We start from the raw sequence: 13771 nt of genomic DNA on the forward strand, positions 1-13771 counted from the left end.
TCCTCTTCCAATCTAGTTCTCTGCTGTGGCCTGGGAAAGCAGTGGAAGATGGCCCAAGCACTTGGGCCCCTGCACCCTCATGGGAGACCTGGAAGAAGCTCCTGGCTCCTGGCTTCATATTGGCACAGCTCCAGCCATTGCAGCCATTTGGGGAGTGAACCAGCGGATGGAAGACCTTTCTGTCTGTCTCTCCCTCTCACTGTATCTCTACCTCTCAAATAAATAAAATCTTTAATAAAAAAGAAAAAGTCTTCCAAAAAAATAAAAACATTATATGACAAGGGCAGAAGAGTCTAGAGCAGGGACTGACAAACTATAGCCCATGGACTGGCAATTTGTTTTTGTAAATAAAGTTTTATTAGAACACAGCTATGCTCACTCATTTACATACTGTTTGTGGGTGCTTTGTGCTACAATAGCAGAGTTGATTAGTTGCAACAGACACAGTACAACACAAACCTCCAAAATATTTACCCTCTGGGTCTTTATTTAAAAAGTTTGCCCACCTCGGTCTACACAAATAGTCAGATAAGCCAAGTGTTGGCAAAAGTTCCCCAACTCACAATGCCAAGAGAAGGACTGGCTTAGCTTTGGTTGCTGTGCATTGCATAATATTAAAACTCTTACACGTTAGTGTAAGTTAGTGTAAGTTCGGTTAGTAGAACCGAAACTCCTATTTATCTTACCTTGGAATAGTAATATAGAAAGTCACCTGGACTTTGAATGCATTGCTGGATTGTTTGGATGTGCACTGTCATCTCTCAAAACTTTTAATAGATGCAAATGTTGGTGGTCACTGAAGTATTGGCATTATGCTTGGGTCTCTGCAAAATTCCACAGTGCTCAAAACCATGCATGCACTGTAGTTATAAATTAGTCCTACTTCAAAGAAAACTCTTCAGTCTCATTTTTTCCCCATTCTTTGAAACAAGTTTTAAGTCACCAGAAATCTGTAGTGTAAGACACATTTCTTAGCTGAGCCTTCTAGGGCTAATGTGCTAGACTCATTCATTAAAACATGCCTCAAATTATATGCATGACCATTTTATCTGAATTAATGGGACACTTTGTATAATGGCAAGAGTTGTTGGGAGATCAGAAGCCAGATGTGGATTTGGGATTATTTTTCGTACATTGGTGATGTATTCAAATTTCTCCTTGGAACCCAGGATCTGCCTGTCTGGTTATGAATGCAGCTAAGGATGACGAAAAAGCTCAAAGTCCTGAAAGATTACAGTCTCAACGGCTCTGGGTTAAACAGTCTACACAGTGCAAGATGATTGGCCACAGTGATATTGGACTGACAAGTCAGGAGTGATTTGAAGGCTTTGAAATGTCATGAAGGAAAAGATTCATTATTTGATATTGGTTACAGGGAAGGCCACCTCATTTCTTCCCCTTCAAATACTAGGTCGATCATAGATAAGAGACATTATTATGGATTCCACCTGCTACTGTTATCTTAGTGGATATGTGGTCATCGGTAGCAGAAGAGCCATTTGGGCGTAGGAGCACCTGGGCTTCCCTCTCCACCCAGGTTTGGCTGCTTGGCTGTCCTATTCTACAGACTTAAATGGCTCAGATCCAGTTCTTTAATCATAACTCCTTTCACCTAGAAGAATCTACAAAACTTGGGACAATGACTTTGGGGACAAAATGGTTTGTAGGGAAAATGTCACTAATAATTTAAATGTGATTTTTTCATACTTGTTTTTAGAGTTAAAACATATGAACACAATTGATAAATTATAAGATCTGTAACAAATAAAGACATAGGACATGACATTTTCCTGCATTTCGAGCACAGCAGGACCATCCAGCTGAAGAAAACATCACCATTCTACATTTTTATTAAAAAACAAACAAATATTGATCCTAATCCTTTTTCAGATGCCTTATGAATGTTTGTGTTATCCTTGCAGGGCCATGCTCATCTTCTCTGTGTTCTTCCAATTTCTGTGTTGTAGATGGGCTGCTGAAGTGAGTACAGTCCCAATTCTAAAAACTTCTGCATTTTTTTTTTAAGGTTTCAAAAGTCCACTAGCAGAAGTCTCTTAGTTTTGGCATCCACCATCACAGAAGGCCACTTGTAAATACTAATAGCAATAGTCTTCAGAAAGGATGGCCCACCATCACTGTTTTAATTTAGGAATGGAAAGGTGACACCTTTACGGGGAGGTGCATGGAAGGTGTTCTGGAAAAAATGAATGCTCTCAAGCCTTTCACTTAGGACTGAGGCCGTGGGCTAATGGGGCTCTTCAAAGCCAGGCAGCTGACACCATAAGCCACGTGGAAATAGTAATCTGTGTGTCCCGTGGCCAAATGGTGAGTGCACGCTTTTGTGTGACAGACAGCCCTGTGGTTAGATGATCGTCAGGGAGAGGTCCAGGGTGTGGGGACCACTTCGAGTTACATTCCGTGAGAACATTAGACTGTCAAAGCTGAGGAAGGCCGTGATTGTCCATAGACACGGAGCCGGGGGGAGGACTGAAACGAATGCGAGCACATGTCAGCATGAAATAGCTGCTGACACAAATTGAACATGTGCAATTTTTTAAAAAGGTGGTATTGAATATCAGGCCAAGAGCCACCCCCTCAGCATTTTAGGCCTCTTTCTTCTCTCCACTTTGGCTCTGTGTTGAGTCACTTCCATCGGGCAAAGTTCCATAGGATAAGCCGTTTGAATCCTGTTGTATCTTGTCCAATATTTGTTTCCCTGTGGAGATCATAATCATAAAAAATCTTTTGAGCTCTCAAAGAAGAATAAGTCTTAATGATTTCCCCTCAATCTAGGCCACATTTTATTGCTTTTTTTTATACTATGTGGTCAACCTCTAAACAGAGGAGATAAAAATCAAGAAGCTAAGGCTCATGGAACTCCATGCTGCTTGGTGGGTGACACGCACTGTTGATGGGAGACAGCCGGTTCCCCCACCTGCAGGCTTGGCTGCACGGAAGTCAAGTTAGGTCAGTCTGGAGATTCATGTGAAGTGTTCACTCATCTCCAAACCTGTCTCTCTAATGTTTTGTCTTCTTTTCCATGTTTAGTCTAATATGAGGGGTCATCAAAAAGTTCATGGAAAACAAACTTAAAAGATAACGCATACTCTCCATGAACTGTTTGAAGACTCCCTGTACCTGTAACAACACAGAAAAACAGCTAAGTGGCTTCTAATGCTGGTACTGGTCTGAGGTCTGAGGCACTGTGAAATGGAAAGCAGAGTTAAATATAAGTAAACTGGGCTTCCACACAAGTCATCTGTAACACACACCTTTGTCATGAGCTCCAAGTCATGCATTGAATGTTTTTGGTTGACAAGATGGCCCAAATGGCAAAGCGGGCACAGAATCCATTGGTTAGGGCTATACCTGCCCAGGCTAAGAGATGAGGCTTTCATGGTTTTTGGTTCAAAGGTATGGTGCTATCGCAATGGCGGTGGAAGCGATGTGAACATCTCCACTTCTGACTGGATACCCCAAATCCCCAGCAAAGCTGGGGACTGCTGAGGGCGGGTGGGCGGGGGGGGGGGGGAGGAGGCGAGGACTCTGCAGGTGGCTTCCTTTGTTCTTGACTTGGCCTCTGTGGCCCATGTGCCTCGATGAGCTACTTCTCAGTGAGAGCTGGAAAGGTGACACCTGTTAGCCCAATTTGCAATGAGTAAGCTAGGGCACAGGGAAGGGGCCACTCATGTTTTGGTGACTGATAAATGTCACCGTTGGTACCACAGTGCACAAGCCACCTCAGTCATCCCCAGGAATTCTGTCCCTTAGCTGTTCTATTAGAGGCTCCTCAAGGGGCAGGGATCTGCTGTTGGGAGCCAATCCCACCACCTTCCCTCTCCTCTTCCAGTTTAAGGAATCCTCAAAAGGAAATCCCCCAAACCAAGGCAGCAGTCAGTTCTTTTATATCCCCAGTGTTCTGTGTAAAATGAGTATTTAATAAGTTATCATCTACACTTAAAGAATCACCTTTGGTTTTATCATTAAATATAGTTTTGAGCTTAAGAATTGTTTTATGGTAGCCTAACACCCATTGCTAATCCCAGCAATTACTAATTTATAAGGATACAATTCTCTACTATGAATGAAAGGATATGTAATTTTACCAGGAATATTTCCAATGTCAATATAAGGCTGTTGCAGATGTTCCCTTTCTCGATTTCTTGTGACCAAAAACACGCCAAGGAATGACAGAAAACACCTGTAAGAAAAATATTAATAAAAAGCAAGAACACTGAGACAGCTCATGGTGTCAAATAACGGAGTTCCTTACTCTACATGCTGGCATAAATTCCATCGGTTTTGTTCATCCTGTTTCTCATGGTAAGCTGCCTAGAACTTGTCTTAATTGCTGCAGCCAATAATATTTGTACCCAGAACCACGACTTGGGCAACATCCAATAAGTCTCTGCCCCAGGTTTTTACCATCTGGAGGCTAATTCAGGCTCTAACCCCTTTGGGTAGACACTAGGTCTCATTTTCTATCCATGCATGCCCAGACCATTACTGGCTGGCAACACGAGTGAAAAAATAATTTATTCTTTAATTTTCTAAGAAATCTCGCTGTCCTTGGCCATAGGAGCAGTCATAGTTTCCAGACCCCAGAAATTTGGCCTCACCCAAATGTCTTATGAAATTGACTTTTCAAGATAGATGGTTTCCTATGCTGAAAATAATCTGGGCTCAAGTTTGCATAACAATGGCCATGCTGGATACCAGCTCAAGGAGGAGCCAAGCACTATGGGAGTGCCAGTTGGAGCCAAGGGACTCCTCCATACCTCAGTGATACACTGTTAAAGTTCTGGCCTCTGCTTGCTGGCAGTGCAGACAATGATGTCCACCAACTCCCCAGGGAGGGTTCAGCCTGGGCACAATGACACAAGAAAGGGATCTGCCCCAGTCCTGGCCTTTTATTCTGGGTGCCCGTAGGGCATCTGTGGTTTCCTAGTTGAGATCTAAAACAGGAGATCCCAAGAATGTGGTGGTTTTGATACAGTACAGAAATGCCATGAAGTACTACAAGGGTCAGTGGATTTCTCTTGACTCTGGAGAGCACTGAAAGCCCTCAGTGTTTCAGAACCCTCAGGAGGGCACCTAGATCAAAAGCAAAGACGCTGAGGCCCGAGGGGGGCATGCTGAGCAGTGTGTCTCCTGTATTATTTTCCAATTTTCTATACCTCAGGTACAATGCCAAAAATCCTATATAGAAGTAATAGAATCTCACATACCTTACCTCTGAGACATTCACTTACCCAAAAAGATATATAAATACAGTGAGAAAAGCGGCACCAAGGAATTCCTGATAAAATATGATACCTATATGGAAATAGAGGACAATTTCAGACTAAGAGTATTTACAATAACTACATACTATTTTAAAAATTGTTAAGACACCACTTTTTCTAAATAGTTATTCTTTTTTCTTTTTCTTTCTTTTTTTTTCTTTTTTTTTTTTTTTTTTTTGGACAGGCAGAGTGGACAGAGAGAGAGACAGAGAGAAAGGTCTTCCTTTGCCGTTGGTTCACCCCGCAATGGCTGCTGCAGCCGGCGCATTGCGCTGATCTGAAGCTAGGAGCCAGGTGCTTCTCCTGGTCCCCCATGCGGGTGCAGGGTCAAGGACCTGGGCCATCCTCCACTGCCTTCCCGGGCCACAGCAGAGGGCTGGACTGGAAGAGGAGCAACCGGGACAGAATCTGGAGCCCCAACCGGGACTAGAACCTGGGGTGCCAGTGCCACAGGTAGAAGATTAGCCTATTGAGCCGCGGCACTGGCCTCTAAATAGTTATTCTTAAAATACACATTCAGTAGTTTATTTTTAAAAATTTATTTGCTATATTTACATTTTAAACTATTCTAGAAAGAATATAACTTGTAGACTTTATATAATGTGATTATCATTATTATAAACATAATTGACATAACTTTTTATTTTTTATTTATTTATTTTTTTTGACAGGCAGAGTGGACAGTGAGAGAGAGACAGAGAGAAAGGTCTTCCTTTGCCGTTGGTTCACCCTCCAATGGCCGCCGCAGCTGGTGCACTGCGGTTGGCGCACCGCGCTGATCTGATGGCAGGAGCCAGGTACTTATCCTGGTCTCCCATGGGGTGCAGGGCCCAAGGACTTGGGCCATCCTCCACTGCACTCCCTGGCCACAGCAGAGAGCTGGCCTGGAAGAGGGGCAACCGGGACAGAATCCGGTGCCCCAACCGGGACTAGAACCCAGTGTGCCAGCGCCGCAAGGCGGAGGATTAGCCTAGTGAGCCGCGGCGCCGGCCCGTAACTTTTTAAATAAAGCTTTATTTATTCATTTGAAAATCAGTTACAAAGAGAGAGAGAAAGACACAGAGAGATCTTCTATCTGCTGGTTCACTCCACAAGTGGCTGCAACGGCCGGAGCTGGGCTAGGCCGGAAGCCAGGAGCCAGGAGCTCCATCTAGCTCTCCCATGTGGATGCAGGGGCCCAAGCACTTCAGCCATCATCTGCTGCCTCCCAGATGCGGAACAGCAGGAAGCTGCACTGGACGTGAAGGAGCCAGGACTGGTACCAGGCACTCTGGTATGGGATGTGGGCACTCCAAGCAGCAATCTAACTGTGCCAAATGCTCTCCTCTAATCTAAAATGTCTGATGGAGGCAGAGAGAGAGATGAGCCAAGAAGCTTCACTTCATTTCCCAGTCCGGTGACATCAGATGAACAGAGGTCGCTCCCAGGAAGTCCTAGTCTCCCTGGCTCAGCAATTCCTCCATGTGCTAAGTGTTAGGAAGGCTGTCTAGTCGCAGGAGTCACATTCTTTACACTTCTTTATTCTCATTAACCACAAGGCTGTATGCCATGCCTATAGCTCTTTTTGGTCTTATTTTTCCTTTTCTAATGATTCTAGGACACATCAGTGTGCAATTTTCTTCTCAATTTTTTTTTAGCAAGTAAAAAATGCTAAAGAATTTGATGTATTGGGATATAATATTTTTATTTAAATATGAGGATCAATTTTGCCCTCTAGGGTCAGCACTGTGGCATAGATAGTTAAGCATAGATGTCTACAGTGCTGGCATTCCATATGGGCGCTGGTTGCCCCACTTCCGATCCAGCTCCCTGTTGATATGCCTGGGAAAGCAGCAGAAGGTAGCCCAAGTCCTTGGACCCCTGCACCCATGTGGGAGACCTGGAAAAAGCTCCTAGCTCCTGGCTTCAGCCTGGCTCAGCCCTGACTGTTGTGGCCATCTGGGGAGTGAACTGGCAGATGGAAGATCTTCTCTCTCTCCTTCTTTCTGTGTACCTGTCTTTCAAATAAATAAATAAATAAACAAATCTTTTAAAAAATTAAAAAAATAAAAATTGCCCACCGGCAGTCATGTTTTGTCATAAAATAAAAAATGATGTGTTAATTAGGAACCAGATAATTCCTACTTACCTCCAAAATATATAAACTTTGCATTGAGAAATGAAACACCAAGACAAGAAGATGGTAAACACACACACACACACATATATATATATTTTTTTTTTTTTGACAGGCAGAGTGGACAGTGAGAGAGACAGAGAGAAAGGTCTTCCTTTTGCCGTTGGTTCACCCTCCAATGGCCGCCGCGGCCGGCGCGCTGCACTGATCCGATGGCAGGAGCCAGGTGCTTCTCCTGGTCTCCCATGGGGTGCAGGGCCCAAGCACTTGGGCCATCCTCCACTGCACTCCCTGGCCACAGCAGAGAGCTGGCCTGGAAGAAGGGCAACCGGGACAGAATCCGGCACCCCGACCAGGACTAGAACCCGGTGTGCCGGCGCCGCAAGGTGGAGGATTAGCCTAGTGAGCCACAGTGCCGGCTGGTGGTAAACATATTAAATAAGCCAATGAACTAGGGAATAACAATACCAAGTTCAATCTGTCATATTTTTGGTTTGGACCAAGTTTTAAAAAGTTAATCAATTAATTAGTTTAATTTGAAAGGGAGAGAGAGAAACAAACAGATACAGAGTCTGTCCTTTGGTTTTCTCCCCAGAGGCCTGCAACATCCAATTCCAATGCTGGGAGCTGGGGACCTGGGAACTCAATTCAGCTCTCCTGTGGGTGGCAGGAACCCCGCTGAACCATCACTGCTGCCTCCCAGGATCTGCACTGCAGGGAGCTGGGGTCAGAAGCCAGAGCTGGAGCCGGAGCCGGAGCCGGAGCCGGAGCCGGAGCCGGAGCTGGGGAATCAAACCCAGGTCCTCTGATGTGGGAGACAGGGTCTCAACTGCTAGGCCAGGCACCCCTCCTAGACCAAGCTCCAGATGCATAGCTTTTGTTTTAACAGTATTGTGTCTGTCAAATAAAAAACTTGTTCATAAAAACAAAAGAATTATAATAGTGGAAAAAGAGAGGCCTGAATAGTGAAGGGAGCAGTTTCTGTCCTTGTGTGTCAGACCTGTCCTGGGACGCCTCTGAACAAGCCACAGAGGGGCACGTCGGCAAGAGTTCACGGAGCTGGGATGCCTGGCCCAGAGACTAGACTCAAGAGGACCTGTCCGTCGCTTTGGTTATCTGATGGGCTGGCCAGGGAAGACTCCAGAAGGCAGAACAGAGTCGTGTGCCTTGAATTTACAAGGAAGTTAATTTCAGCCCCAAGATAAGGAGGCAGTTTCCAACAATGAGGCCTCGCCAGACAGCAGGACTATTTCCTATCCAATACGAGACTGAATGGTTTCGGGGCGACACTCACAGACGGCAGAGCGACCTGTGCACGAGGACAGACGTGGTGGGTGGAGGCCAGGGGGCTGTGGGCTGCACAGCTCCTTATGACCCAAAGACTCCTTGATGCTCTCATTACTCTGGGAAACTTCAATCACGCTTGTGCCCGGGGGTGGAATCCTGGATGTCCAGAGACCCAGAACTCACCTGCGATAATGGCACTAGTTGTAAAGAAAATATGGTTAACTGGCACCACCGTCGTCGTATTGTAGAGTTTCGTGGCTTGGTTCAGGAACCTAGGGCAGAAGGCACTTACTGAAGCTTTGAGAGACGTTCAGCAACAAGTTAACAATAACTTCAAGAAATGCGTGTTCTTTAACTCTGACTACAAAGCGAAAGGAAGTGCAGCGAGAGGGCATTTCCAATCAGCAGTCATAGCTTATATGCATCTGATGTATGAGATCAGATGTCAGGTTTTATGGTCTGTTTAAACCAACAACAGTAACAATGAAAAGCAATTAATCATATTCCGAGGCCACAGAAGTTTGACTTGGAAGCGGTTCAAGCTGCTGGACCAGTATCACACTGGGGCTGATTCATTAGAATGGACCCTAGAATCTGTTAAATATCATATCTGGGGAATAGTATAGCTATCCATTGACATGCCACGTGCCAAGAAAGAAGATGGAGAAGTACAGGAATGTTTAATGTTTCAAAACCAGCGCTCAGTGCTCCAGCTGCAGAGCACATGTGGGAGCCGGGCTTCTTGCTCCGGCCACCACGCGGAATGCAGGTTCCCACAAGAGCGCTGGTCTGCCCCGCCAGGGACTAGCCTGGTTGCTAAGGCAGCAAACTGCACCTTGATATCCTGGGTGCTCTGAAAAAGCACTGAAGCTTAGGTCCCACTCTAGAGCAACTGACAGCAAAAATCTTGGTGGGTAGAGCCCAGGGTGGAAGCAAGGGGGATACAGACTACACAGTTACCTAACAAGGTATGCATGCATGTTGGTGTGTATACACACATATGAAGGAATACACATGGGCATGTCAATATGTGCACACACACACGTACAAACAAATGTCCGCAGGTGACTGCAATGGGCACCCGGGTCTGGGAACCCCAGTTTTACCATGTGATGGGTGCAGGGACTGAAACAATACCATCTGCTTTTTAAATCCATAAAGCATGGCGTTAACTACGCTAAGCCCCTCAGGAAATAGCAGTCCCAACTAATTCAAAGAAAGGGAGAAGAAACAAAATAGCAAGATCCAAATATTAGAAACACAGTCAGTCATCTAAGGAAGAGACAACTGGTGACAAAACACTGAGTTTCTGCAAACTCTCCACAGAGCTTGCAGAGTGTCTCTTCCCAGTCCACAACTAGACTAGCCTCCAGCACCCACAGAACGAAGATCTCGTGTTCCAAGTTCCAGCTCTGACTTCCTGGCTGGCACTGGCCCCGTGCCTGGTGTTCTGGGGGTGAACAGATAACTTCCTGGCCACTCCAGAGAGTCTAGCAGGCAAAGGTACAATCACGAGGTGAGATGCAGGGGACATGATCAGAGCAGATGGAGGTGGGGGCGGGGAGAAGAACGGAAACTCCAAATGTTCCACGTCACCACGATGGGGCCCCAAGAGAACACAAACCGAGCCCCCTGCAATCCCACTGGTACAGAGCCAATTCTGGCCAGAGATGCAAAGTTCTGGGGAAAGGGTTTCCCTCCCGGCCAGGCGTCTGGTTTCGCCCCTCTCCGGGCAACTCATGAGCATGAGCTAAGAAACGAAGGTGAAGGGTTCATGCATCTCCTAGATTTAGAATGAAGCCCTGGATGTGGACCCGCCCCTTTGATTTATTGCTAATGACAACCTGTGTACGAGGGATATTAATTACAAGCAGAAGAGCATCAGGAAAGCATCAAAGTGCACTTAGCTGGATTACGGCCACACTTTAGAACTCAGAAGACATGAAGGCAATGCCGAGTAAAAACTTATTATTGGATGCGAAAGACAAAGCAAGGCATGCTGGCTGGGGAGAAGCTGGAGGCCCCTTGCTCTTAGAAATCAGTTGTAGCTCATTTTAATTATCATCTGAAATCAATAAGGATTAATGCTCAGAGAAGCACAGGAATGTTGAGAGATTAGCGAGTATGTAGAAGCTAACTTACTTGACTTGGAAAACACAAGATGCTATCATGATGATGAACATGATATAGAAGATGGGATAAGTTAGCTGCATTTTATCCGTCATAGAGAAAGTGATCATGCCCGAGACGGCTTTTACTGAAATAACAGTCAATGAGGCTGAAAAAGAAAACAAACACCACAAATAAAGCACATATTTGGGACAGAATTACAAATAAATATCTTAGGTTTACGTGGGAGAGTAGCAAACACGCCAACCATGCTTTAAGAAGGAAAACTGTTGTAAGAGGTACGGCTACGACTCTAGCCATGCGGCAGCTCTGTGTTACATTTGCTGAGATTAGCTAAAGAGCTGCTGGGTGACTGGGTACTTTTAATCATTGGAGTCAAAATTTTTTTTTTAATTTTTTTTAGATTTTTAAAATTTATTTATTAGGTAAATTACAGACAGTGAGAGGGAGAGATGAGAGAAAGGTCTTTCTTCTGTTGGTTCACCCCCCAAATGGCCACTACGGCTGGTGCTGCGCTGTTCCGAAGCCAGGAGCCAGGTGCTTCTCCTGGTCTCCCATGCGGGTGCAGGGCCCAAGCACTTGGGCCATCCCCCACTGCACTCCCGGGCCACAGCAGAGGGCTGGACTGGAAGAGGAGCAACTGGGACTAGAACCCGGTGCCCATATGGGATTCCGGTGCCGCAGGCAGAGGATTAGCCAAGTGAGCCAGCCACAGCGCCGGCCCTGGAGTCAAATGTTTATTGGCCAGCCCCACCTGTGGAGGATGCAGCAGAGGTAAAGATGAAAACGTTAGGGAAAGGAGATAAAAAAGTCCGAGTTGCCATGTGACATTAATGGGGGAAATCACAGAACTCTACTGTGATAAATCCAGAGAGATGAGAGGACTGGAAAGGGAAAAGCAGCTGACAGCCTGAGTGTCCTGGTAGAGCTAGGGCCACGTGTGTGTGAACCGTTTAGGAGAGGGACATTGTTGTCAATCAAGACAATAATGGGAAGCAGGACCCTGGCTGAGAATTCATTTCTCAGCGTCCCACCATACATCTAAGATTTACAGGATATCTATTCATTTTCTATGGTACAGAGGAAATCCATCCCTAATGAGAAAAAACGTTTTGTGGCTTCCAAATAGCAATTAAGAAAAAAGTGACTTAATAAGGTTGCATGGGTAGGAAGGCGCTGAGCACTCTCTGGCAGCACCTGCTTCTGCAGGATGAAGATAATGCTTTCTTTCCGGCCCAGGTGCCCTGAAGTTACTGTAGCAAATAATTACATAACTTAGCTGAAACTCCCAGGAAGTTTGAAGGTAATTTTTACATGAGACCAACTAACTGTAAGTCAAAGGCAATGTGAAGGAGAAATACTCCCTTTGTTGCTGCTGAGTTACCTGGTCACAATATATCTGAGCTTTGTTCTTTTAGCTTTGGAAAAGCTATTATCTCTCTCTCTATATATGTATGTGTTTATAAAGAATATGTTTAAAATAGCAGGTCAGGGCCAACCAAGAAGAGCCCTCCATGATTTCCTTTTCCAAAAAATGGAGAATATTACTTTAACTTGAAGGGTATCAGGGCACACTTCCAAATTAGGCATTTTCTTTTGGTTAAATTTCATAATTAACAGGGGAGGCCAGGTGAGAAATTCTGAAAACAATCTGAAGAGGCTCAACTGGGACAAAGAGGCCCATTGTGAGCAGGCTCTTCTTCATCCTAAAATGTCTTTTGATGCGATCCTTTTACATTTTCCAACAATAGCCGTCTCTGATCTGGGAATTTAAAATATCCGTAGAGGAGATCTGTGTACCGCTTGATGGTTTAAATTTGAGCTCAGCTCTTTAGGGACCCTGATTTCCTTCGAAAACACTTTGCTGAAATTAGAGCACAGTGTGGTTATGGCCTTGTGGTCTGAACTGCCAAGTTTCCCAAAGGGATAATGAACGGAGAGGGAACTGAACACACTGCTCCATTAGCCTCTGAACTTCAGGGCTGCAAAGGACTTGAAAGGTCATCTAATTGAGCCACCACCCGATTTTAAATTATACTTAAACAAAAAGCAAAAACAAAACCAGAATGTTTCACTAAGCTGCTAAACAAACTATCAGTTTCTCTAGTTAATCATTATATTTTCAAAGCATGTATAATCACCGACTGATTAAGCACTATTTACTGTCACTCTGCAAGTTATTTCTAGGCTGGTATTGAGTACATGTAAGCTTTGTGAGTGTGTGTGTGTGTGTGTGTGAGAGAGAGAGAGAGAGAGAGAGCGTGAGAGAGAGAGAGAGAGTCTGGTAAGTGGAAATACAAAGATGTAATGCAGGAGCATTTTAATGTGTGTACACAAAAGTAGAAAACACTTAAGTATGCACAGAAAGAAGGAGCTAGAAGAATCTACACTTAGATACTGTCAGTAGGTATCTCCAGTACTGGAAATCTGAATAGTTTATGTTCATTTTTTAAAACATCCATAAAATATATGCTCATTTAAAATTTTTGGGAAAATTCTAAGAAATCTGGAGAGAAAAACTGAAATCACCTGTAATCTCAACATTCATCCCCAGACCACTTCTAACATTGGGCACATTGCTATTTTTCTATCTGTAAGTATAGCTATGTGCAAATCACAACATGTGAGTTGTATGGTACACACCATATGTTTCTGAGGAACCTGTTTTCCATTGCTACTCACTGTTTTCCAGGTCATTAAGTATCATTCAAATCAATATTTTTATTGGCTGTAAAAAATGTATGAATGTCTAATTTATGTTAGTAACTTCCTGCTGTTGCGTATTTGGTTTGCATTCTTTTTTTCTTTTACTACTGAAAATGAGGCTTAGGAGAATATCCTTGAGTGTCGCTCTGTGTGTCTGCGTGTATCGCTCTGCCTCTTTCCTCAGGAAAACCTCCTGAATGGGCATTACTGCGTCAGCAGCCACTGTGAAGGCTTCTGGGCAACACCA

The 13771-nt window shown here is 44.7% G+C and overlaps 1 protein-coding gene across 4 annotated transcripts in view; it reads right to left on the reverse strand.

Annotated features, from left to right (window-relative positions):
* Positions 1–334: 334 nt before the first annotated feature.
* Positions 335–13771, reverse strand: part of NIPAL2 (NIPA like domain containing 2) — an 89743-nt gene continuing 76306 nt past the window's right edge. For 3 of the 4 annotated variants that reach the window (XM_051843948.3, XM_089336368.1, XM_089336369.1), the window contains 5 exons: positions 10831–10966; positions 8872–8960; positions 5253–5316; positions 4107–4201; positions 335–2716 (listed from right to left, as the gene is read on the reverse strand). In XM_051843948.3, the coding sequence (XP_051699908.3) occupies positions 2604–2716; positions 4107–4201; positions 5253–5316; positions 8872–8960; positions 10831–10966 (497 nt within the window). In that variant the 3' untranslated portion in view covers positions 335–2603. The remainder of the gene's footprint in view (positions 2717–4106; positions 4202–5252; positions 5317–8871; positions 8961–10830; positions 10967–13771) is intronic. The other variant, XR_016236525.1, reaches the window with a different exon arrangement.

Source organism: Oryctolagus cuniculus, chromosome 6 (assembly GCF_051225735.1).
Source record: "Oryctolagus cuniculus isolate XC-2025 breed Fujian yellow rabbit chromosome 6, ASM5122573v1, whole genome shotgun sequence".
Classification (NCBI taxonomy): Eukaryota; Metazoa; Chordata; class Mammalia; order Lagomorpha; family Leporidae; genus Oryctolagus; species Oryctolagus cuniculus.